This window comes from Hydra vulgaris, chromosome 01 (assembly GCF_038396675.1).
Source record: "Hydra vulgaris chromosome 01, alternate assembly HydraT2T_AEP".
NCBI classification, from domain to species: Eukaryota; Metazoa; Cnidaria; class Hydrozoa; order Anthoathecata; family Hydridae; genus Hydra; species Hydra vulgaris.
This window is the reverse complement of record NC_088920.1, coordinates 51,188,842-51,214,743: the sequence shown is the minus strand read 5'-3', so window position 1 is coordinate 51,214,743 and position 25,902 is coordinate 51,188,842. Positions and strand designations below refer to the sequence as shown.

General features: G+C 27.1%; 2 protein-coding genes across 3 annotated transcripts in view; both read left to right on the top strand.

Annotated features, from left to right (window-relative positions):
* Positions 1–10,228, top strand: part of LOC100207400 (serine/threonine-protein kinase 25) — a 42,669-nt gene extending 32,441 nt beyond the window's left edge. The window contains exons 5-11 of the mRNA XM_065788525.1: positions 7,040–7,148; positions 7,348–7,505; positions 8,341–8,526; positions 8,676–8,821; positions 9,106–9,295; positions 9,423–9,550; positions 9,798–10,228. Coding sequence (XP_065644597.1) covers positions 7,040–7,148; positions 7,348–7,505; positions 8,341–8,526; positions 8,676–8,821; positions 9,106–9,295; positions 9,423–9,550; positions 9,798–9,825 — 945 coding nt within the window. The 3' untranslated portion in view covers positions 9,826–10,228. The remainder of the gene's footprint in view (positions 1–7,039; positions 7,149–7,347; positions 7,506–8,340; positions 8,527–8,675; positions 8,822–9,105; positions 9,296–9,422; positions 9,551–9,797) is intronic.
* A 5,755-nt stretch (positions 10,229–15,983) lies between these two features.
* LOC100203820 (cilia- and flagella-associated protein 91) overlaps positions 15,984–25,902 on the top strand; it is a 63,024-nt gene continuing 53,105 nt past the window's right edge. For both annotated transcript variants that reach the window (XM_065788523.1, XM_065788522.1), the window contains exons 1-2: positions 15,984–16,305; positions 25,662–25,738. In XM_065788523.1, the coding sequence (XP_065644595.1) occupies positions 16,239–16,305; positions 25,662–25,738 (144 nt within the window). In that variant the 5' untranslated portion in view covers positions 15,984–16,238. The remainder of the gene's footprint in view (positions 16,306–25,661; positions 25,739–25,902) is intronic.

Here is a 25,902-nt window from a genome sequence, read left to right as displayed (position 1 = left end):
TTTAGTTACAACATCATGTTTATACTTGAAAACCCAATCAAGTAAAATTGGGCATCATTGATTGAGGTATCAAGAAATAGAGGATAACATAGTAAAAAGCCAAATAGGTTTTATGTAAATGATACACAACCCAAACACACACACAAATTATCACAAAAGCATTACAATCAATACAACAATTATTACTGTTACGACAAATACAATAATTAACTCATCGGTATTTCTACTGTAATTGTGATAAACTAAATTTTTCCCTAACTGTTATCTTATGATTAATGTCGTAAATTTTTAATCATAAAAACTTACTAAATTAAAACCATATTTCAACAGTAGGTTGACTAAAACAAAATAATCCCAAAGGTATAACTTAAATAAGTAACAAATATTTAAAATAATTAAATAGAAAATAAAATGAAAAAGTCACAAATATGTTTAACAACTACTCTTAATAAAAATATATATCATACCATTAGTGTAGTTGATACTGCTTCAGAAATCATAGTATGGTTCATGATTTTGATTTATCATATGATTCATACTTTTTGATTTGAATTGATAAAGGAATGAATGTAAGTCTTTTTATTAAAGAATAGTTGGATTTACTGAAGCATTTTAATTGTCTTTTGTTTAGCAGCAAGATTACTTCAATTTAATTTTTAAAACTTTTTACTATTTTCTGGTGTTACAATGTCATTTTCATCAAATACACCAATATATTGTTTACCATTGGTGTTAGGATTAATTTTACACTTTTCAACAGTGTTTTTAAAAATATAAAGATGTTAAATGTCACAAAAAGTAAACTCAAACGTTTACATCAATATATGCCATTGTAAAAGTAATTGTGAAGTATGCCATTGTGAAGTATGCCATTGTGAAGTATGCCATTGTGAAGTATGCCATTGTGAAGTATGCCATTGTGAAGTATGCCATTGTGAAGTATGCCATTGTGAAGTATGCCATTGTGAAGTATGCCATTGTGAAGTATGCCATTGTGAAGTATGCCATTGTGAAGTATGCCATTGTAAAGTATGCCATTGTAAAGTATGCCATTGTAAAGTATGCCATTGTAAAGTATGCCATTGTAAAGTATGCCATTGTAAAGTATGCCATTGTAAAGTATGTCATTGTAAAGTATGCCATTGTAAAGTATTTACATTAGACTTACTGTATTGAATCATTGGATGGTTTTATTTGAAATAATACTTTGTCTGTTTTTTCATAATTTTCTAGGATAAGTACTTTTTCATAAAAGTTTTGGGAAATTAAATATAGAAGAAATCTTCTTTTTTTTTTTTTAGTTTCTTTTGTGAACTTCAAAGACTTTCTTCATACCAGTGAAATGTTTACCACAAAGTTTAGACAGTTTACTTGGAGTAAAACCATCCCTCTGCATAACTTGTATCCATTTTCTCCCCAATTCCAAATCTTTCGCAAAACTACCAACAAAAATAGGCATATTAAAATAATATGCTATTTATATTTGAAATATAAGGTAGGATCTTAGCAAAGAATGATTTGTAGCTACTTACACATGAAAAGAAACCCTTTTAGCATATCTTTGAGTGCAATTATATCCAGAACAAGATAAAATCATGATCTCTATATACCTATATTCTATTTGAAAATCAAAATTTAAATAAAATAATATACATAACAAATATTAAAATTTTAAAAAAACACATTAAGCTATTTTCACCCTAAAGTGTTATTATAAATTGTTGAATGCCCAAATGCAGCGTCATGCGCTTAAAGATGTTGGCTTCAAAGTTTTGTGAATATTAACTTAGAGGAAGGCGTATCTATCAGTTTATATGTTCAAAGATGAATACAATGCTATTTCCATTTATATTCATTGTTCACATATATATGTGTGTGTGGGTATATATATATATATATATATATATATATATATATATATATATATATATATATATATATATATATATATATATACACGCATACATATATAAATGCAGCATTAGATAAACACCAATGACATCATACTGAAATAAGAAGCTACAGGGCTTCAGTGCAAAGATCAACTTATTTAGATTTAATAAGAACATGCAAGGGAGTTGCTACTACATTGACTGAGGGTTTTGGTTGAGGCAGCAATAAGTTTTCTGAAATTTCTGAAAATTTAAAAGTGCACAAAATATATTAGGGACATGTATTATAACATGAGTATAGTTTCCATTCTGTGAATTCTGTGGTAAAAGATAATTCAAGCAGAAATAAAGTAGAGGTTGCACTAAGAGTGTTGCAATTCATCAATATTAGAATATCATTTAACAATTGTTCTTTTGTTACCTTTGCACAAGTTCATTTTTTTTTAAATTTAGATTCACCTCTTCAAGGCTGAGAAGGCCACTACAGACAAGGAGGCTATTTAATTGTAGTTAAAACCCTCTATCAACTCTGAAACATGAATCTTGACGAACAATACTGCTGCATGGAGAAACAAGTTAAGCATGGTACTACCAGGTAGAAATCAGACTCGGAACCCCTCGCTTATGAAGTGTTTGCTCTACCATTACACCACTACCACATAAATTTAGATTGCAAACATTTGTCTGCTTTACTGGGTTGCATGTAAAACTAGCTTTTTAAATTGATAGCAAATTTTCAATTTTCTTACTTTAAAGTTTGTTTGATAGCAAGCATAATAAAGGTCAGGTATTTTGCATCAAAACCAAACACTTTGGTTAAGATATCAAAGTAGCCAACCAACAGTATGTAAAGCTCAAAAGTCAGGGTACACCGAAAATCTTTAAGTTATTTGTCTGGACTTTTCAGATTATATTTTATTATTTCAATGTTTTGTTTTTTGTGTTGATTCTAAATAGAGTAAACAGTGTGCCAGTTTAACTCTGATTGATTGTATACTATTAAATTTTTATTTTCTATTTTTCTTTATTTTTATTTGTCTTACTCTAAAGAAAATACAAAAAGATTTTTTGTTTCATTTTTATTTGAGAAATAAATTTAAATTGGGGAAAGTTCATGAAGAATTTTTCTTTAAAATCTGAATAATTTGCTAAATTTTAAAATCTTTCTGACTGTTGAAGGTTATGGAAAAAAGCTTATTTTTTGTTTTGACTAAAACTCTAGTAGTAGTCATTGCATTAGTATTAGAACATGATATGAAAAAACCCTATTTAAAATACAGCTAAAAAATAATGCTACTGATAGTAAACAACCGGGGTTGATATTTGACCGGGGCTGGGTCCGGGTTTGATAAAATATAACCGGGGCTGCATAAGCAATTATACATTCTAAAATATTTTTTTTTATTCAAAATTCATGTTATATTTTGTATATATATGCATATATAAACCTCATTATGATCAACATGATTATCATAATCATCATTGCCATCATGATTATCATCATCATCATCATCATCGTCATCATCATCAAGCTTTAGCTTTCCTTATTTATGCTGTTTCTCTAATATAAACAATCTAGGCATTTTCTTTCCTTAACTAAACCTCATTCATACAATATATAAGGCACTCTCTTCAAGTTTTCTTATTTCTACCACTACCATTTTCTCCTGAAGCTTCTACCTCTCTACATGCTGATACCTAAATCACTTTAATCTTCTCTAACAAATGTTGTCCAATAAGACGCTTATTTCTAATCTATCTAAGACTGTGCCTCCTTTTCTTGTCGTGTTAGAGTCACACCACACATTCATCTGATCATCTTCTAATTTGGCAATTACTGCACCATATAAATGCTAAAGTTTAAATAAATATGAAAGGATATTGTTTGCTAGCATCTAAATAAATAGCAAAAATATATGTTTATACCCATAATATGTATGCATAAAGCGTATCTTGGAAGCTTTTATTCCTTCTGGAATAAAAGCTTGGAAGCTTCTATTCTTTCTTCCCTATGTTAAGTCAAGCCTCATTTTACTCTGCATTTCTTACCGTCTTGAGCAGTTGCTTTATTAAACAGTAATCATTTTTTTGATCTTTTTTACATGAACATTTCTCTTTTTTTTTTTTTTTTTTTTTTTTTTTTTTTTATTTCACCTCCCCAAGGCCCAGAAGGCCACTACAGATGAGGAGGCTACTTAATTGTGGTTATAACCCTCTCAACTCTATAACTCCGAAACACGAACCTTGACGAACAAGGCCGCTGCGCGGAGAAACAAGTTGAGCGCGGTACTACCAGGGACGTGGTGGGGATCGAACTCGGAACCTCTCGCTTATGAAGCGAGCGCACTACCACTACACCACTACCGCATTTTTCTTAAAAACAAATGTCCTTTTATTATTCCAAGAAGCCAATGTAAAAATGTCCTGTCTGATGTTAAGCTCTGTTACTCTTAGTTTACTAAATCTTGTTTCTTATCTCAGATGTTAGGATCTAGAGACTTTTGGTAAGTCTTCAATAGTGTCATTAACTTAAGCTAGTCTAAAATTTAATCTCTAATTCATGGGTCTGACTTTTTACTTCTCCCCAGAATAAGGCAGAGTTTTTTGCAAAAAAATCTTACTCTAATTTAACTCTTGAATCTAATGGCCACACTCTTCCTGCCAGTTAAACAGATTAATCCATTGTTAAACATTAAAATCACTATGGCTTCTAATGCTAAAGTTAATTCTCAATTGATCACTTCTACAGTTTGTGCTCCAGACAAGATTGTCATCATAGTCTTAAAAAAGTGTTCTCCAGAGTTCTCTTCAATTTTTGCTAAACTTTTAAAAAGTGCTAAATAAGTAAATTAAAAAAAGTGCTAAATAAGTAAATAACTGCTTCAGGAATGGAGAACTCCGGGTTTGAACCATGAAGGTGATGCATATTCTATTTTTATTTTTATTTTATCTGAACTGAATTTATCATTATTTTTTCTTTAATTTATAAAAAATTTTTTTTTTACTTGATTGTTTTATATTGTATGATATTTTTAGTCATGCAGGCCATTATTACACCAGTGGATTTATACAGACTTGCTAACTCATAGGCCATTGTTTTATCATTTGCCTCTCCCTGAGTTGTGAAACTTTATTCCTCCTACTAAATAGTATTTACAATCATTGCTGATTCGTACCCAATGACATCATCTAAAATCAGATTCTATAATCATATTTCCCATTTTCCTATTATTCATTGTGTTGCATTAATAATTATATAAGTTTATAGGTTTTGCTATTCATTTTATGGTTTATGGGCTTTTACTTGGTTTTTTAATCTTCATTGTGTTTTTTTATTTTGAAATAGGATATAATAGAAATGAAAAAAGAATCAAACAACTGGATAAGGTTGTTCTTTTAAAAAGTGCTAAATAAATATATACCAGTATGCAATAAATAGTAAAAGTAAGTTTAAAATTATAATACAAAAAGTATTATAAATTTTTTTCTAGCCCCGGCTATCAATCTTTGCTAAACCTTATAATTTTGCCGGGGCCAGGTTTGCAAAAAGTCTCATTTTTAGCCGGGACCGGGGCCCCCGTCACTTACTAGCTACTAACCGTCTGTATATGGCTAAAAAAATAATGCTACTAACCGTCTGTATGTGGCTTAAAAAGTAATGCTACTAACAGTCTGTATGTGGCGTAATTACTGGTTTTGTGTTGTTTAATCAGAAAGTGTTAGCTGATCAAATATGTATATTTAATGCATAGATAGTAAGCAAATTTTTGTTTGTTTGTTTTGGGAGGGCAATGGGTAGACAAATTCAGACATTTCTGAGCACAAAGTTGCTGATGTTATTGTTTTAAGAGACAAAAGACTTAAACAAAGAACAATCGCAGTAAGAGTTTTTTTTTTAATTTTTTTTTTGTTTTTTTTTACACTCCTGTTAATAAGTGTTTCGTATGTTATGTGGAAACAAGCTCATATGGATGCCAAAATGCAACCTGCACACAGAAGAGTCACCAATGTCAGGAATGGCACAATTATTTGTTGCTTGGTTACAACTAATCTAATCATATCTTTATCTTTCATTGCAGCAGCATTGCCTGCTAGTATTTCTCCTTGTAATGAGTCATTTGTTGCCTTGCTGTTGCTTTCTGATTAAAGTTGCATAAAATATTAAAAAATTGCTGTCATTCTTGACAGCAATTTTTTGATTGTAGCAGCATTTTGACCTTGCAATGGTCAAAATGCTGCTACATTTACTACTTGCTACTACACCAAAGTCACTACTGAACACCTAAAGAAAATGATGTTTTGAAGAGCAATCTCAGCAAATGATGTGGTTTGAACAGCTGTAAATTGTTGTAAAGTTTTTTTGATGTTTAACTCTCTACTTTCTAAAATTAATTTTATTTTCTTAATTTAAATATTGCTAGCTTGCAGCTGTATTGGAAATAAATTTTTTTCTGCATGGTATCACTTAAGACTTTACAAGAAAAAATTCATTTGGATAGATGGTCTAATTATGAACTCAATTTTTAATTTAATATATATTTTCTATCTTTTTTTTTTGTTATTTATATATTAATTATTTTATGAAACAAAAATCACAAAATAAAAATTTCTTATCATTTTATTTACAACATTAATGACTTAGATAGTTGTTCCATTAATAAAACTTAATGGTACAAAATAAGAGCTTGGTTTTTCAATTCAATGTTTAAGAAGTACCTTTTAATGGTTACCATTAAAATCCCTTGATTGATGAGACTAAAACCATGGAGCTTTGGTCTTATCAATCTAATAAGCCAAATCAGTTTTATTAGTCAAAGGTACCATCAGAATACTTAAAAACAAATTTGTTAACATTTAAATTTGTTGAACTGTTTCTTATTTGGAAGTTAAGCTTAGTTGTGTATGATTGAATGTGTTAAATATGATTAAGGTTTAATTTTTTGATATTTTGGATTTAATTTTAATCCAATAATAACCACTAGTATTTAATTCATTAACTTGATTTTCTGTTATTGCATTTTTGTTTTGCCTGTTTGTTTCTTATTTGTATTTGTATTTTGTTTGTTTGTATTTAATAAATATTAATTTAAATTTACAATTTTATTTTTATATAAATCAATCTCTTAAAAATATTCTTTACATAATAGATGAAAGCTGGACCATTTGATGAAATTTATATACCTATTGTACTCCGAGAAGTATTGAAAGGGTTGGAATACTTGCATGCAGAAAGAAAATTGCATCGTGATATTAAAGGTTTAATTTTTTTATGCAGACAATGATGATGATGATGATGATGATGATGATGATGATGATGATGATGATGATGATGATGATGATGATGATGATGATGATGATGATGATGATGATGATGATGATGATGATGATGATGATGATGATGATGATGATCATAATGATCATAATGATCATAATCTTGATGTAAAAATACTTTTAGCTGCCAATGTGCTTCTATCAGAACAAGGAAATGTAAAACTGGCTGATTTTGGTGTTGCTGGTCAGTTAACTAATACAATGAATAAAAGAAATACTTTTGTTGGAACTCCATTTTGGATGGCACCTGAAGTTATTAAGCAATCAGAGTATGATTCCAAGGTGTTAACTTTATCAGTAACACGAGCAAATTTTTTTATTTGAATATAATATAAATGTCTTTTCTGTACTTTAATGTATTTACTAATTTTTTTAATAGTTCATATTAATGATTAGGAAAAAATGTTAAAATAGAAATAAAACAAATCAAAATAAGATTTTTAGTTTCTCTATTGCTTCCATTTAATATTTTGATGAATTAAAAGTATGTAATTAGGTAAAATAGTAAGGTAGGTAAGACTCCATAACTATGAAGGTAACTCGATATTTAGAAGAAGTTTTAGAAAACCACTTTACTCTGAATGTCTAAATATAGTTTAAATATAGTTTAGTTAAATTTAGTTTTAAAATCTTCGATTTTTTTATTTTTTTTGTACTGCTATAAAATTAGTTATGTGTAGTTTTCTAGTTAGTAAAACAATTTGATGGTTTGTTACTTAAAAACCATGGTTACTTAAATTTGAGCTTGTAAAACAAATTGATGGTTTGTTACTTAAATTTTTGGTTTTAAAGTTTAACTCTCCTTTGTTAGACAATTTATTTCCTTTAGATTTATTTATTATTTCTTTTAAATTTATGCTTCTACTTGAGCTTTTTTTTTCTGTGAATATACATTGTAATGTGTTTTTTAAAAAAAATTTATCACCTATTAGAATCCATAATCCTCTAAAAATAATAGTAGGATTTACAGGAAAAAATTGATATTCTTTTTTGAATACCTTAATAATCATTTAAATAAAAGTGAAGTTTTTACATGTTTTATACCAATGCACTTCATTTTCTCCATCTATTGTAAATAATCTTGCATGCATAATAATTAAAAAAAATTCTTTTTTAGGCTGATATGTGGTCACTGGGTATTACAGCAATAGAATTAGCAAAAGGTGAGCCACCACACGCTGAACTGCATCCAATGAGAGTGTTATTTCTTATACCAAAAAATAATCCACCTGAGTTAACAGGAAATTTTAGTAAATTATTCAAAGATTTTGTTTCTTGCTGTTTAAATAAAGCTCCTCAAGAGGTAAAAAAATCTTTTCTATTATCTTCTATTAAAAAAGAAATACAAAATTAAATAAAAATATTTGTTTGCAGTAAGGAGAATTTTAAAGCCTAAATTGGATTAATTACGTAAACGGTTGTTTTATATTATATTCAGTAATTTAATTTTAGCGTCAGTCTGCAAAAGATTTGCTCAAGCATAGATTTATTAAACAAGCAAGACGCACTGGTACATTAGTTGAACTTATAGATAAGTATAGAAAATGGAGAATGAATGGTGGTGACGACGGAGTTGACTCCGATGATGATAGTAGAATGTGAGTTATATTTCCTGGCTAAAAAATTAATTGGAAAAATTAGATAATATAAAAACTATTAAATATTGTTCCTTTGTTTATCATTAGTTGGCTGTTTTTATAATTGTTATCCAATCAATTTTTTGCTTATAATTCACCTTCTTTAATTGTATTAGCAAAATTTTAATTTATTGATTATTTCTGAGTTTCAATAAATTATATTTACTAATACTTTAATATTTTAAGGTTACTTTACTTTATTTTGATTTTGAAACCAACAAGATTATCTTTTTATTGATTTTTAGAGATTCTTTAAAAGAAGATCATTCTCAAGATCCTTGGATTTTTACAATTAAACCGTCTGCTGTGAATCGACTTACGGCTCCAGATAATTTATCTTCTACTGTGACTAACAAAACGCACGTGTTTAGTACACCAGTTGAGCTACCGCAGTCAAAATCACTATCGAGAATATTGTTGCCAATTTTAGCACAGGTACTAAAATCCTCTTCCAAATTTTAATTTATTATTGTTTAAGTTTTTGATATAAATCTAATTAATTTTATAACATCTTAAATAAGTTTCATTTTTAAGCATTTAATAGTGTTCATTTTCTTAAAAGTTAAAAGTAAAACATTCAAATCGAATATCGGTCATTGAAGAACTTGAAAACAAAATAAAATCTTCTGAGCAACAGTCTCCTGGTATATGCGATGCTTTCATAGGCGAAGTAACTGATATTGTAAAAAGGTGATTCCCTATGAGTTTTTTCTAAAATAAATAAACAGAAAAATTATTTAACATTTCCAATTTTCGATTTGATCAAAATGTTCAACTTCAAAACTCTAGGATTTGTTTTTTGCATTTATAGTTTTATATGCAAGTAGTTCTTTTTTATTTATATTTTAATTAAAAAATTGTTTTGTACGTATTTTTTGTTTTTTATTTTTATTTTCGGATAGATACTAGCTTTCCAAATTTTTTTGATTTTTTGTAGTGTAAACTCTACTAACAAAAAAGACTAACACTTAGAATAAAACGTAATAAGCAAACTAATCATTGACAATTGAAGTTGCCGATACATACCAAACATGAAGTTGTGTTTTAAAAACTGCTATGTTAGAAGTTATTTATTTTATATCGGGCACGTAATTTTGACGCGTACTTTATAATAAGACATGCTGCAATATGCAAAATCACTGACATTTTGCCATTTTTTTGCTATGTGTTAAACTAATTTAAATCTATTAGCTATTTATATATAATTTTTTGCCTATTAGCTATTTATATAAAAACGTTTGCCAAATAATCTCTATTATTTTGGAAAATAATAAAAATTTATTATAATGCAGGTTTATTCGCTTTTATAATACTTTAGCATGTATATTTGTATTTTTGTGGAATTTTAAATGTAATCCTTTAAATAAACTGTATTTTTAAATTATCTTTGAATCAGAAGGAGCAATCAGGGAAATTGCTGTGAGTTTCGAAAAAATAAAGAGAAAAGGGTCTGCTACAAACTGATAAAACCTATATCAATCGTATATTATACGCATATGTAATGTTTTTATTGAATTACACTCTATAGTTTGAATACCAAATTTATCAGCTTAAATATTTGCATTTAATGTATGTCTATATTTGCATTAAGAGCATTTTTCTAATAAGATAAAAGTTCATTATTTGTCCATGTAGTACAACCTCATTTTGCTGAGATCAGAATTGCTCATCGTCGTCGAAATGAAAATCAGGGAGGACAGGTTGAGAATCAGAGAAATCTATCTTAAGACATTGGGAGGCGCCCTGTGTTACTTATTTTAATAAAAGCTTTACTAAGTTGACATATAAACTTAGTAACCAGTTGAAAAAGATACCATTACAAAATTTATTTCTTTGTCCAGATAAAGCAGAAGCTCAGTGTATACACGTATGTATGTGTGTGTATTTATATATATATATATATATATATATATATATATATATATATATATATGTGTGTGTGTGTGTGTGTGTGAAGAGTACACTGGAAAAAACGGCAGTCACATTTTAAAAGTTTTGAGAAAGTATATTTTAATCATTTATAAAAATCTTTATATAAAGTTAGGAAAAAAAATTTTTTAATAAAAGTTAGAATTATTTTATTAAAAATGTAAACTTCAGATAAACTAATCAAGAAATTTATCTAATTTACTTTTATTTACACACGCACACACACACACACACACACACACACATATATATATATATATATATATATATATATATATATATATATATATATATATATATATATATATATATATATATATATATATATATATAGATCCAGCATTTTTTGATGTTTGAGGCTAATTTCTAGACATGGAACAAACTTCAAACATGTATATGTTTATACTTGTGTCAAATATGGACGCTTTGCAAAAAAATTGCAATGATTGGAGTCTGGGGAAAAAAATCCATAAAGTTTTGGCCAAAATTGCCCTAAACGTTAAAGCAACAGGTTGATAAAATTTTTTTTTACTAATTTAAAATAAATTTATATTAATCGATAAATTCTAAATTTCATGCAATAATCTCTTAGCGTTCAAAAATTATGACTAAATCCAGTTTTAACCCCCTCAATTTTAGGAGATTACAAATTTTATATGGTCATGATTTTTGAACGCAAAGAGATTATTGTATAAAATTTAGAATTTATCGATGAATATAAATTTATTTGAGAATAGTTACAAAAATATTTTACTTTAACAAAAGTCATCACTGACAATCCAGCATGCTGAAAAAGGCTTATAAAAGAGTTAAAAAAAGAGGTCAGAAAAATAAATGAAACAGACATATTACATAGAAATTATAATTATCATAATAGTGTTTTACTGGCTGCTCAAAAGTTTAAATGTAGATCAGTACTGATTAATTCTCATTAAAAAAAAAAGACTGGCATCCGTTGTCAAAAAATGAAGAAGATACCAATGCGAAATAATAACCAGCAAGAAAGAATTCACCAAACACGTGATTGCGTGTATCGGAAAACGTAAGGAAAATCATACATCATAGATGCTAAATTTTGTTTCACTTTAACTTACATCTCAATGGACGGCAATCATATTTTTAACTCAAACAACCTTGAACAAACTCCTGCGAGGGTAAAATATAGAAAAACTGCAACCTTTTACCAAAAAATTCTTCTCCGGTTGTGCATCTCGGATTAAGGAGTCATTAAGGCATTTTATTAAAAAATATCATAATAATGACCAATTCTTATTTTGGCCTATCATTTGTGTACCATTGCATTAAGTCAAATCAATGACGTCATTCTTTGGAAAAAAACTCCATAACTTTGGTGGCCAAAATTTATAACTCGCCAAACATACCAAAATGTTGTTTAATTGAGGATTTTTGGAGTATTTTAAATGGAATAGTCTATGCAAAAATTATCAATAAAAAATCTGATACAACTTCGTATTAGGATAAATTCCTGCCTCAAGAAAGTTAACAAGAACCTCGTGAAAGACTTAGCCAAATCAACTCGCCTCGAATAGGAAAAATCGGAAATATTAAATTAATAAAAGACAATTAAAATTGAAACTAAAAAAGAATGAACACTTAAAGGTTCATTCATCATTAAAAGGTTCATTCATCACTTAAAAGTAATATTCATCATTATTAAATAAAGATTAATAGTGATAGTAATTTATAAATTTTATAAATTAATGTTGAACACCCGTTATTCCACCTTTAGCAAAGATGCTTCGTGAAAGTTAATCGGTTGTTATTTAAAGTTACATTCACAAATATATCCAAGATATGAGGATTAATTAATTTTAGGTTTTCTTGCAAAATATACAGGTAAATATCAATATGTTTCATGAAAAAACTACAAGTACATGTTTAAAAATATGATAAATAGATATTTTAAGATGTGTAAATGTATGTAACACAAAGTCTCACTAAAACCTAAGAAAATGCCCTTTAAATACATCATCATTTGAAATTAAATTATTTGAGTTAAATTACGTGCAAAATTGTGTCGCAATAACTCCTTTGAAAGATAAGACTTTATTTTATTTATATAATCTGTTGTTGAGACTAATTCTTGAAACTACAGGCCTATTTAAGTCTTGCACTACTTTTCAAAATTAGTAGAAATATATTTTTTAATTTGAAAAAAGGAACATGATGTTTATAAAGCTGATGGTTATTTGATTCTATAGACATTTTTACTTTTCTTTTTTTAATGGTATTTTGAGCACTTTTAATTTTGTCTTCTAGGTATTATTTTTTTAATCTGAAATATTCAGGACGTTAAACTCCCGGTAATTCGAACATCCACAAGAAATAAAAAAATTTAACCGTTATCACGAATAGCTGAAAATATTTCAAATAAAGGGTTGTCCATAAAATACGTACGTTTTTATTTCAACCCTTCTCCGCCCCCCACCTCATTTTGATATACGTTTTTTTTGAGTACCCTTTACCTCCCTTAAAGTACCTTCGCTTTTAAGCTACCTACCCAACATTTTATGATATTTTTTTTAATTTACTGCCTCCCTACTTTTATAATTGACCCCCTGCCCTCCATCTCATACGCCATTTGCAGACTCCATCTCCCGCATCCGAGCGTACGTATTTTATGGACAACTCCTAACCATTACTTTTCACAAAACTTAGATTGCAAAACAAAGTAGACATTTGGAATAAGTTGGTGCGTAAGTATTTAACTTTTGAATTAAAATTTTTTTACAGTTTTTTGAAAAAGTTGTACACTTTTGATTGGTTTTTAGTTTCTAAACAGTGCTTAAAACTCTTTGATATGAGTCTCCACGTTTTCCTGTTGGATCTGTCCGCTTTTTCTTCCATTACACAATTTCTGATTAAAATGGAATTCAGAATTATCGATCTATAATAGCACTTTTACAATTTTTAGCAACCATGTTCTTATAATTATCAACATCAAGATCTCCATTTATTAAACCACATGACCTTTTAAAACATCTCTTTACATTACTTGCAGATACAGCCTACCATGACATGGTCAACATGCGCATGGCTTCAAGAGTGTTGATTTTTGGTATCATTTTATTTGCACCAATATAGTCAATCTAACGGCTAATAAAATTTGTACAATAAAAGGTTTTCTATTCCCTTATGACTCCCTAATCTATTAATTGAATTTAGAGATTGTGATTGGTGGTAAAAACAGTAATTTAATTGTTCTAATTTTTCAATATTAGCAAAAGCAGGACAGTTACCTGTGATAGTATCATTTGTCACATTAAAATTGCAGAAAAGGCATTAAAATTCTTATACCCTTGCTTTCTCCTTTGACGCAAGCAAAAATATAAGAATCTTACAGTCTTCAACTAAAAGTTTTATTTAATCCAGTTCAAATTTAAAAAGGTTTTCCACCGAACTATTTTTTATATTTTATATATATGTAAAATAGTTCGGTGTTTAGTTATATATATATATACATATATATATATATATATATATATATATATATATATATATATATATATATATATATATATATATATATATATATATATATATATATATATATATATATATATATATATATATATATATATATACATATATATATATATATACACACACACTCACACACACACACACACACACACACACACACACACACACACACACACACAAAATAGAGTGCTCAAGAACAGAGCAATAATAAATTAGCAGAAAATCACTTAATAAGTGTGAAATGAAAAAAGTTTGATAAGTGACTTATCAAACTTTTTTCATTTAATACTGTGTTTCATCAAAAAAGAATCATCAGAAATCTTTTCTGATGAGTCTTTATTGATGAAACAGTGTTAAATGAAAAAAGGTTGATAAGTGATTATCTGCCAATTAATATATATGAATATTTGTATACTCAGCATAGTTAGGGAGAGATCCGAACGATTTGTATTTCTTAAAAACAAAAATTTACATTTTTAAACTTCAATTTTTGTGTTTTCCGCTTATTTTTGACTATTACTGTTAACATTTTTAAAAAGTATAATTTTTCTTATATTATTTATGATTTTTTTATAAATCTTTTTTTAACCAAAGTATCAAACAAAACAAAACTACTACTAAAATATATAAAACGCGACGGGGCAGCGTCATAAAACTAATAGTGTTAACTATTTACATTTCAAAAATGTCTCTTTTATTCGAAATTAAAAAGACTCCATGTTTGCAGCATTAAAATATTCAATAAATGACTAAAAACCTCTTATTTTATCTTTCGGTAAACAGTAAAAACGTTAAAATCGAAGTTTTCACATTAATTTTCACTCATAGCAATTTACTTCTATAATCTCTTTACAGTAGTTTGAATAAATTACGAAACAGAAACGTTTCAGCTTTTATATAACTTCTGCCCCATAGTATTAAACTAAAAGTTGAAACTCGTAGTTAATAAAATCACCAAATAAGGTAAACCACCCAGTGGTCGACATCCCTTCCAGTCTTTGACGTTTTGTCACTAAAAAAATGGCTGAGTAAACACTAACAGAAGTAAAGTGCCAAAATAGAGTTTGAAATGATCACCTATCTTTCCTTTATGTATGAAAGAAGTTTGGCTATCGTAAACATATATAAGCTAATTTTTTCGTCGATAAGCATGCGCAGATAAAACATTTCTGTTAATTTTGATAAAAATGTTTTAACTGCGCATGCTTATCGACGAAAAAATTAGCTTCGCGCTAATATTTTTGTTTTGCGGAAATCCGCCTTTTAGTCCATAAACTACGTAACGCAAAACTTATTTAAAAAGTAATAATAATAAGTTGGAGGCATTTTGCTCTTTTGCGCGGTGGTTTTGCTGGACTTGAAAGGTTGTTATACTTGGTTGTATTAAAACTGGATTTGAAAGGTTGTAATACTTGGTTGTATTTAAGACTCTGTGCGGGAAAACTTTTAATTCTTTGTCTCTTGTCAATAAGTTTAATTTTACGTTACGTAGTTTATGGACGATCCAATGCGAGTTTCCAATCATCCGTTTTATTTTTACGTTACGTTTAATTTTACGTTACGTAGTTTATGGACGATCCATAAACGTCCATAAACGACGATTACGTAGTTTATGGACGATAACTACGCTGAGAATATAAAATTTAATACGAGATTATAACTAGAGAGTTTAAATAATACATACTGCACCGGGTTTTATTTTTAAAAAAAAAGAGTGGGGAAGCGGGATATTTTTATAATATATATATATATTTTTTCTGACCTTGCGTGCAATGAATTTTGCAACAGTTGCAATACCTCTAGGTTCACAGTTTTGCAACACTTGCAATACCTCTGGGTTCACAATTTAAAGCATTTTACTATGACAACGGTTGTTATATGTATATATATTTCTGACCTTGCGTACAATGAATTTTGCAACACTTGAAACTAAAGATAAATAATCATGTCTGAAACTCGAACGATTTCAAAAGCTTATATTCAAGAATCAAGGGCACACGATTATTTATATGGTTTGATTAATTATTTATGTTTTTATTAATTATTAAAGTGTGAAATAAAATGTTTTAAGTATATGTGATGGGATCTTGCGACAACTATTTACGGATGTTATTGATATTTTAATATTTTTACACATAAATTACACTATAACAATGTTAAATATCAAAATTGGTTATAATAGTCATAATTCTTTTTTAAAGCTTACCATTACAATGATATCTCTACAAATTTAAACAGATCTTTTGCCATTCTTTCTAAGCTAAGGCATTTTATAGAGCAAAAAACTTCAAAACACAGTATTATTAGATACAGTTGAAAATGAAACAGGATATTAGTAATATGCTATTTCACTATCACTTTTTATATATAGTCTTTCAGTCTTACTTTATATTAGCGACTATGCTTATTTCATCACTTCATATAAAGCCTTCTATCATAGGGTCAAAATTTAATAATTGTAGAGTGCTTGTTGTAAAAGAAATCAAAGTTATTGAATTTCTAACAAAAATTCTCCTAAATTTACATCTTTTAATGCACTGGAAAGTACTAAACTATCTAAAATAATCAGAATTGAATTTTTTTTTACTTATGTACAAATGCGTATTAATGAAAAAATTTAATTTTATTTCATTACTGTATCCTTTGTCTACAAAAACTTATAATAGTTAATACTTGATCAAATTTACTTTTCTAATACTTAATCAATTATGTACTTGAAAATCACAACTTTTAAATCCAATGTTGTGATCAACAGCTTCTGAAATGTGATAAAAAAAAAAGAATTTGAGGAATGGTTAAATATTTTAATCTTTATTTAAAACAAGTAGATCCAGTATCAAAAATAAAAATTATATATTTTTTTTTCATATGTGCATTGCACACATAGACTTGGGGAAAGCATGTCCCTCCCCCCTCCAACCTAAAAAATAATAAAATATTATATTTAAAATAATATTTAAAAAAATATTTAAATGCTGTTATTTATTGTTATAGATTTTAATATAAAAACACTTTACAAGATGCATCAAAGTATCTATTTTTTCAGAGAAAGGTAACCCCCTCCAACTTAAAAAAATTTGAAAAATAAAAGATTTAAAAAATAATATTTAACTTATATTATGTCTTGATCTTTAGTTTTTGATTGAGATATTTAAACTCCATTAATAAAACTTTATAACAGTTATTGTTAATGATAAACCCAGAGGCATCAGAAGGCAAAATGCAAAATGCAGAAGAAAAAAAAAAAGTGAACTCTACAAGTTGCATTTTTGTTATTATCAGTTTTGTCATATCATTGTTAATTATTTGATAAGCAAAATCATTATTCCATTAGTATAAAATCTTTAAAAATTTTATTAGTTTATGTGAAAGCTTTTTACATAAGCTTTATAATAATTTTCACATTAATAATAGTTTAATTTTGAAAAATCAACATTTGTTTGTTTGAGCAAAATGTTTATCCTTCCCCCTCCCATTTTTTATGTACCTAACAAATTTTTCAATAAAATTTGTTAGGCACATAAAAAATGTGCAAGCTTAAGATAATGAAGAATACAGAAAAATATTGAGCATATCTTCGATGTTTGCTGAATGGATGAAATACAAAACTTTTATCATTATTAAATATATTTCAAATGTTTCGTTAGTATAATTGAAAAGAACACATTAGGAAAGTTTAACTTTTCTAGTTTTTTTAAAGTTTAGCACACATATTAGTTTCGTAAAACATGGATTTCTGCATGCCTATATATCAGAGAACAGAAATAGTATTAGTTAATCATATTGCAAATAATACTACATACTCTGAAACATAAGAGCAACAAGTTGATAAAATATTTTTTTTACTATTCTCAACTAAATTTTTATTCATTGATAAATTTTATGTTTCATAGCATAATCTCTTAGCGTTAAAAAATTGTGACCATATAAAATTTGTAACCACCTAAATTAGAGGGAAGTTTCAACAGGCAGTTATGCAAATATTCATACTGCTAGAAAAAACAAATAAAAAAAAGCAGTAAAAAATGCTGTTTGCATTTCAAAATTTAAAATATGAAGCAATGGATATGTGTGCAATACAACAACCAATCTTGCCAAAAAAATAACTTTATATATATATATATATATATATTTTTTGTTTGTTTGTTTTGTTTTGTATTTCACCTTCCCAAGGCCGAAAAAGCCACTACAGATGAGGAAGCTAATTGTGGTTATAACCCTCTCTCAACTCTATAAATCCGAAACATGAACTTTGACAAACAATGCCGCTGCGCAGAGAAACAAGTTTAATATTACAAAAGGGCTATCAATAATGAACCTCACCATTTTTGCCTATACTCACCTCTTAAAAAGGATGTCTTAAAAGTGGGACCTCTTCCCACCCTTTTTTTTCTTTTAATAAAATTTATTCTTAATTTAAGCATGTTTATTGACATTTTTCATATGTGAATTACAGTTTTCCATGCTTTAAAATCAACCTGGTGTTGATTGGGAACTCCACATTCAATTCATAGTAACTTATTCTTGTAGGACTTCCTAAAAAATATATATATGTATATTATTTCAAGTCTTATTCTATACATAGATTCTATTTATATTATTTCAATTCTTATTCTATAATACTATACATGTATATGTAAGTAGATTTTATAAATGCAAAACAAACTAGAAAATAAGTAACATTTCAGCATAAGAGTAAATTTTAAAAATTTTTTACTTATAGAAATTTTTTCCTTTTTTTTTCTTGACAAAATTTATCGATTAGAGAAGTTTTATTAAATCCGCATTGCTAGATAAAATTGATAAGTTATTCAAAGTTTCTTGGTTCATATTTGATCTCAAAAATCTTTTGATCAATTTAAGTTTTGAAAAACTTCTTTCACCGGAACAATTTGAAATAATAAAGTATAAAAAGATTCTTAAAACTGTCTCAAGATTTGGAAATGCAATTTCTAAATTTTTTTCTTTTATCAGCTTATAAATGAACTAGTGAGTCATAGCTGTTTCTTGATATTCAGTTTTTATAAAGTTATGAAATTGCAAAACTTCATCAAACAAAGACATTTTGATATCCTCATGTTATTGTTTAATGATTTCTTCAACACTTTTCTTTAGCTTTGCATTATCGATGTTTACATTAATCAAAAATCCAAAAGTTGTGTTAGATTCTTGATATACAACCATCCTTTTATTCAAATTTGAGTGATATGCATTGACGACTTTAATAAAAACATCTTCTGAAACCTTCCTTCTGGACTTATTATAACACATTTTTCATGGTTTGGATCATCAAAGAATTTTTTCTTTGTTTGATGTTTTTTATTTGAGTAATCTGTATCAGGAAGTAAAATTTTAGCTTCTGCTTCAGAATCGTATATAGTGGTTTTTTTTCAGCTTTTTACTTACGCTTTTAAAATTCACTTTTGTGTAACTGATTCATTTTCTAAATAAAATAAAATAACTAAAGTAGCTGGCTTGGTCGGGAAAGGCATGCGATCCTGTTCTTGACCACTCATATAAGATTATGGACAAGGCTTGTTTAGATGTTTGAAAACATTTAAGTTTATGTATGTTTCCTTTTATGTCCACATAACAATTAGTTTTTAAAATAAAGAATAAGCTAAGAATAAACTTCATAAATTTATTCTTTACTTAGCAAATTTAAATATTTTTCACTTAAATTTTGGGGTCCCAAAAAATTGCAGGCCCTAGGCCGCGGCCCAGTTGGTCTATAGGTAAATCCGGGACTGACTACGACCATCAACTCTCTTCTGCACTTGGTGGCAATGCAGTGTGATGAACAATTGGCAAGTGGTAAGTGGTACAAGTGAACAGTGGTAAGTGGCGAACAGGTCTGACTCATGAAGAATAATAGCCATTTGGTTAATAACATTGGAATGAGTAGAGCTGACATGCTTTTTGAGCATGCCTTGAGATGCAAAGTACAAGTTGCAATTCTTACAGAATTTACATTCTCTGAGACAAACTTGATAGCATAGAACGACAAAACAGATCATTAGGAGGAAGTTTGAATGGTTTCAATGATTAAGAAATGGTGCTCTGCATAAGCAATAAAGAAAAATATAGAAGGAAACGATTCTTGATGGCAAAGTCTGAAGTGGCTACAGCTTTCAAGCCATCTTCTGACTGGCAGATTGGAACAGGTAAAGGCAAAAATTGACCAAAAATAACATTGAAATAAAAGCTCCTTGTCAAAGAGCAACATCTGGGATCCTTATAATTTAAATTTGCCTAAAATATTGGCTGGTGCACACATTCAAACCAGTTCCGATTCTTTGATAAGAGGTGATGAAGATTGAGCTCTGTCTTGCTGTCTGGATTAATAAACTCGGCCACCATTGGAAACTGATCAAATATCAGACCTGAGAAGATAAAGACAAAGTTAATTCTAGCAACTTCAAAGTTTCTCCAACAGAAGATCCACTGTCCTGCCTTAAATATAAGTCGCAATGAAAAAAGTACAATATCTATATGCCTTGCTATATACATATTGTATTTTGATAAGAAGATGATAATAAAAGTGAATTTGAATACCTTAAGAGTCTAGATAAGTTCCATAATAATCATGAGGGAGAGTCAATCTTGCCTCTAAATCTTGCTTTTCTTTGACCTAATTCCATATTTTATGGACTTCTTTTTGACTATTTTTTTTTCTGTTAGTTGGATGAGTGTTTTTATAAGCGAATTTAAAAAACTTTAATGATTGCTATACAACCAATTCCCTTTAGACAATCATTTGTAATATTCACTTTAGACAATCATTAATGGTTGCTAACCAAGCAATCCCATTTGGATAAATATTTGTATTACTCTCTTTAGACAATTATTAATGATAGCAAAACTATTTCAATCATTAATGATTACAAAACTATTTCTTTAGGGAAGAATTCTACATAAAGAATTGGCACATGAGTTAAATGAAAAGCTGTAGTGCTTAACCTATGATATTTGAGATACTAACAGAAACTACGAACAATTTATCAGTATATAAATAAATGTCATGTTTTTAATATATTTACAAAAATAATAGTTAAATGCATATCAACACAAGAATCCTTTAATCATGATAAAAACATTACAGTCTCTAAACATAACTTCATAAAAACAAATGTTTACAGTTTTTTGTATGTTATTACAATTAAATAAAAAATAAAAAAATTCTATAAAAATTTGACGTCCTTTTCTGATAACTCCTCCTCCCCCTTCTTTTTTTTGTCTTTTTTATCTTAACCTACCCCTCCTCTTCTCCGCGCCATCAGTCGATTAAATAATAACTGATAGATTAATAATTGATAGATTGCCTGCCAAAACCAAAGCCATCAAAGTTTTTTATTGTAAAAGTTAAAGATGTCATACAAACTTAACGTAATTTTGAATTAAAAACAAAGAGTTTTAATTACATAAGTAAAAAAATTTTCTGAAACAAAAACACTTCTCCTTTCTTAACATAATAAATAAAGTTTAATGGTTACTTTTATGCATTTGAATCTTTTGATGAAGATTTTCATAAAATCTCAACATTTTTACATAATGAATTAGTTAGCAAATAAAAAGGAAATAGTTATTTCTTTAAAAAGTATTTCAAAACCATTTTACATTCTTTCAATGTTAAATTTAAATTTTTAATTTTCAATATCATAATTATTTAAAGTTTCTTAATTTAAAAAAAGTTTTTTAACTACCTTCTTTTTTTTACTCACAAAATGTAATTATTTCACAAATATAGTTTACATGTATTTTACAAAAAAACATGTTTTTTATAAAAAAGTATTTAAAATATTCCTATGGTAAAAAGTTTTTGCTTAACGTAAATTGCTGGATATCTAGGTGAAATTGCCATTTTATTTGTAAAATGCAAACTGTGTAAAATGTGTACTTTAGACAATGTAAACGCATCTTGTAACCACTGGGTAAAATAAATTGCAATTAATAATTTATTCACATTAGGAACATTAAATGTTTTTTTTGTTTTGTTTTTGTTAAGGGTGGGAGGCTGTGATGCCACACTCAAATAGCCTGCTGCCAAGGGCTTCAGTACATTCATCAATTATCTTATAGCCTGCTGCCGCAAAAGAGTGTTGCTATATCGACTGATGTTTGGCATGGGGCAACAATCTTTTTTTTTCTTTTTCTTCATTTTGTTCTTCTTTTTCTGAAAAAGCTGTCTGCTATAAAGATAAGCATATATATATATATATACCCCTATAACATTTTAAAGTTATGTTACGTCTCAATCGGTTACAATTGGTAACAAGGTTACATTCTCTAATTATTATTTAAATATTAAGTAAATAAACTTGAAAATGCAGTAAATGTTTGTTCATCATTACATTGCTAAATGTTATCTTTTCTTTTATTTTTACTTTAAAATAGCTTCATCTCTATTGGTTACTTTGTCACAGAAAAAAAAAAAAACAGTCTCAATTTGCAATGTTACGTCTCAATTGTTTTTTTTTTATAACTTTTTAAAGTATAATTAATTGAGACGTAACATAATGTAACTAAATCTAGATTTGAGACGTAACTAAAATAGGTCTCAAACATAGATTTTTTTAACATTATGTTACATCTAAATTGGTTACCCTTTAAAAAAAAAAGAAAAAGACATAATAAAACGTAAATATATTTATATTGTGCCTAACTCACAAGTGGGTTAATTTTTTTAAAAATTAATGTGTTATTGCATTTTCAATTATCAAATACATAAACAATCAAATATATAAATAATGTTAATAAAAAAAAATTTTGTTAAATGCCATAACTCATTAGTTATGGTATTTAACAATGCGTCAAGACATTTGTAACTAAAATTTTTGTTTCAAAACTGCTAATTATCATTGTTTATTTTAATTGTAAAATTGATTCATCTTAATTAGTTACTTTTTTTTTTGTAACTAATTTGTCACTAAAAAAAAAGAAGTTACAATTCGCAAAATTACGTCTCAATTATTTTATTTAAACTAATAAGTTTTAATAAAATAGTTGAGACATAATTTTGCCAATTAAAACTTCTTTTTTTTTAGTACTTTTATAATTATGTGTTTTATAATTATGTTTTTTTTTTTTGTACTTTTATAATTGTGTGTTTAGCACTTTTATATTTATAAAAGTGCAACTTTTAAAAAGAGTAAGCTGAAACGTAACTTAATGCTAAGAAAAATCTATATTTGAGACGTATTTTAACTAGATTTTGTTACATTAGATTACGTTTTTTTTTTGCCAATAATACAAGCATAATACTTCATGAGTTTTTATAAACCCACAAGCAAAAATGTATGTAAAATGTCAACCTTTCTTATGTTTTACTTTATTTATCATGCACATTAAATTGCTTAAGCCAGTTATGTGTAGTTCGCACTTTCTGTGTAATATCTGTCTCCACTCTCTAATCTATCTCTCTGTCTTGAATTTTTTAAGTCATGGCATTATTTTACATCTCTCTCTTGCTCTATGAAAAAACAATAATTTTAAGGATACTACCATAGGCTACAATGTTACATGTAATTAGGTCAAAATGTTACGTGTTGTAACATTTTTCATGTAGCGTTACGTTACAATGTTTTGTCTTGGTTATGTAAAAATAATGGACATTTTGCACGTAGCGTTGCGTTACAGTGTTATGTATTGTTACGTAAAATGCTACGTCTTGGTTACGTAAAAATAACGGACATTTTGTACATAACAAAACGAATCCCGTTTATATTACAATACATAACATAACTTTAAAATGTTATAGGGGATATATATGTATATATATATATATATATGTATATATATCAGGCCTTGTTACGAGATTTCACTGTGTAGCGAAAACGCGTAGCGCATTTCTAAGTAACTCAACTCAGCAAATATATTTTGCATCGTTAGAAGTTATATTGCGTCACTAGCGTATTTTCAAGTACCGCATTGTAGTTAAAGTTATTTTATTAACGCGTTAAAAATCATACAAACAGTTTGTTTTTTTCTCACTATAACAAAAGTTACAAATAAAATCTAAGTTCTTATAAAAAAAAAAATTTTTTTATTTTTTTCAAATATGAACTAAATTTTATTTTGAAAAAAATATTTTTTTCATGAAACGTAAAATATTTGTTTATTTTCTTATGATTTTATATTTGGTTTTTGGTTATTTTATTAACTGTTAATACATTTTTTCTTATTTAATTTGTGAACTCTTTTTAATAATGTTTTTAAACAATAAAGTTTTTTTTTGTTATTTATCAGTTACCGATAACATGTCCGTGGTCATAATTTATTTTCATAAATTAAATGAACGTCATCAAAACTTTACGTTATTGAATTAACAATAAACAAAATATCTTATTAATAAAATATTTACATCAAAATAAATCGTGCATTTTTTAAACTTATTATGACTAAAAATAATTTTTATATTTAAAAGGAATTTATATATTTAATTCCTTAAGATAAAACTTAAAACACTTTTTTTTTAAACTAATTTTTAATAACAAAAAAAATTATGAAACAAACTGTTTCTTTAACAAAAAAATCTATTATTTTACAATTGCGGTTAAATGCTTTTACTTACGACTTTATTTCTTCTGAATAAACGTCACGTTAACGGTAATCAAAAAATAATTTAAATATTCTAAAAGATACAAGTTTTTGCGTAGCGCAAAACTGCTGAACGCGTAGGCAAATCGCCTTTTCGCAAGCAAAATGCGAGCTGCGTAGCGCTTCTTAACAAGGCCTGATATATATATATATATATATATATATATATATATATATATATATATATATATAAAAAAATATATATAAACAAATATATATATAAAAATATATACATATATAAACAAATATATATATATATATATATATAAAAATATATATATATAAATATATATATATAAATATATATATATAAATATATATATATATATATATATATATATATATATATATATATATATATATATATATATATAAATATATATATACAGAGGTCGAAATAGATGTCAGACATCGCTACCTTTTAGACCATTCTTGAGACCTGCTAGAGGAGGGCAACAAAATCATTTTGCATTTTTTCAGTCCGAGGGACACTGATGCCCAGTGCTTATTTTGACCCTTGATTTATATATATATATATATATATATATATATATATATATATATATATATATATATATATATATATATATATATATGTATATATATATGTATATATATATATATATATGTATATATATATATATATATATATATATATATATATTTATATATATATATATATATTTATATATATATATATATATTTATATATATATATATATATTTATATATACGATTGTAATTTTGTTAAATTTGGATTATATAACTTTAGATCCATTATTTGCCTTATCAAGCGAACGAGATCATGTTCGTGCAACTTTTAAAGCCAATACTGGTATTAGTCGTATGGTTAGTTTCTTTATTTTTTATATCATGAAGTTGTTTTTAAAGAATTATATTTTAGATAGCATGATGGTATATTATAGAAACAAAAAAGTTAAAAGCATTAAAAAAAACATTTATAATGTATTGTACTCTCTAAAAATTTTTAGAGTGTAATACTTTAATTTTTA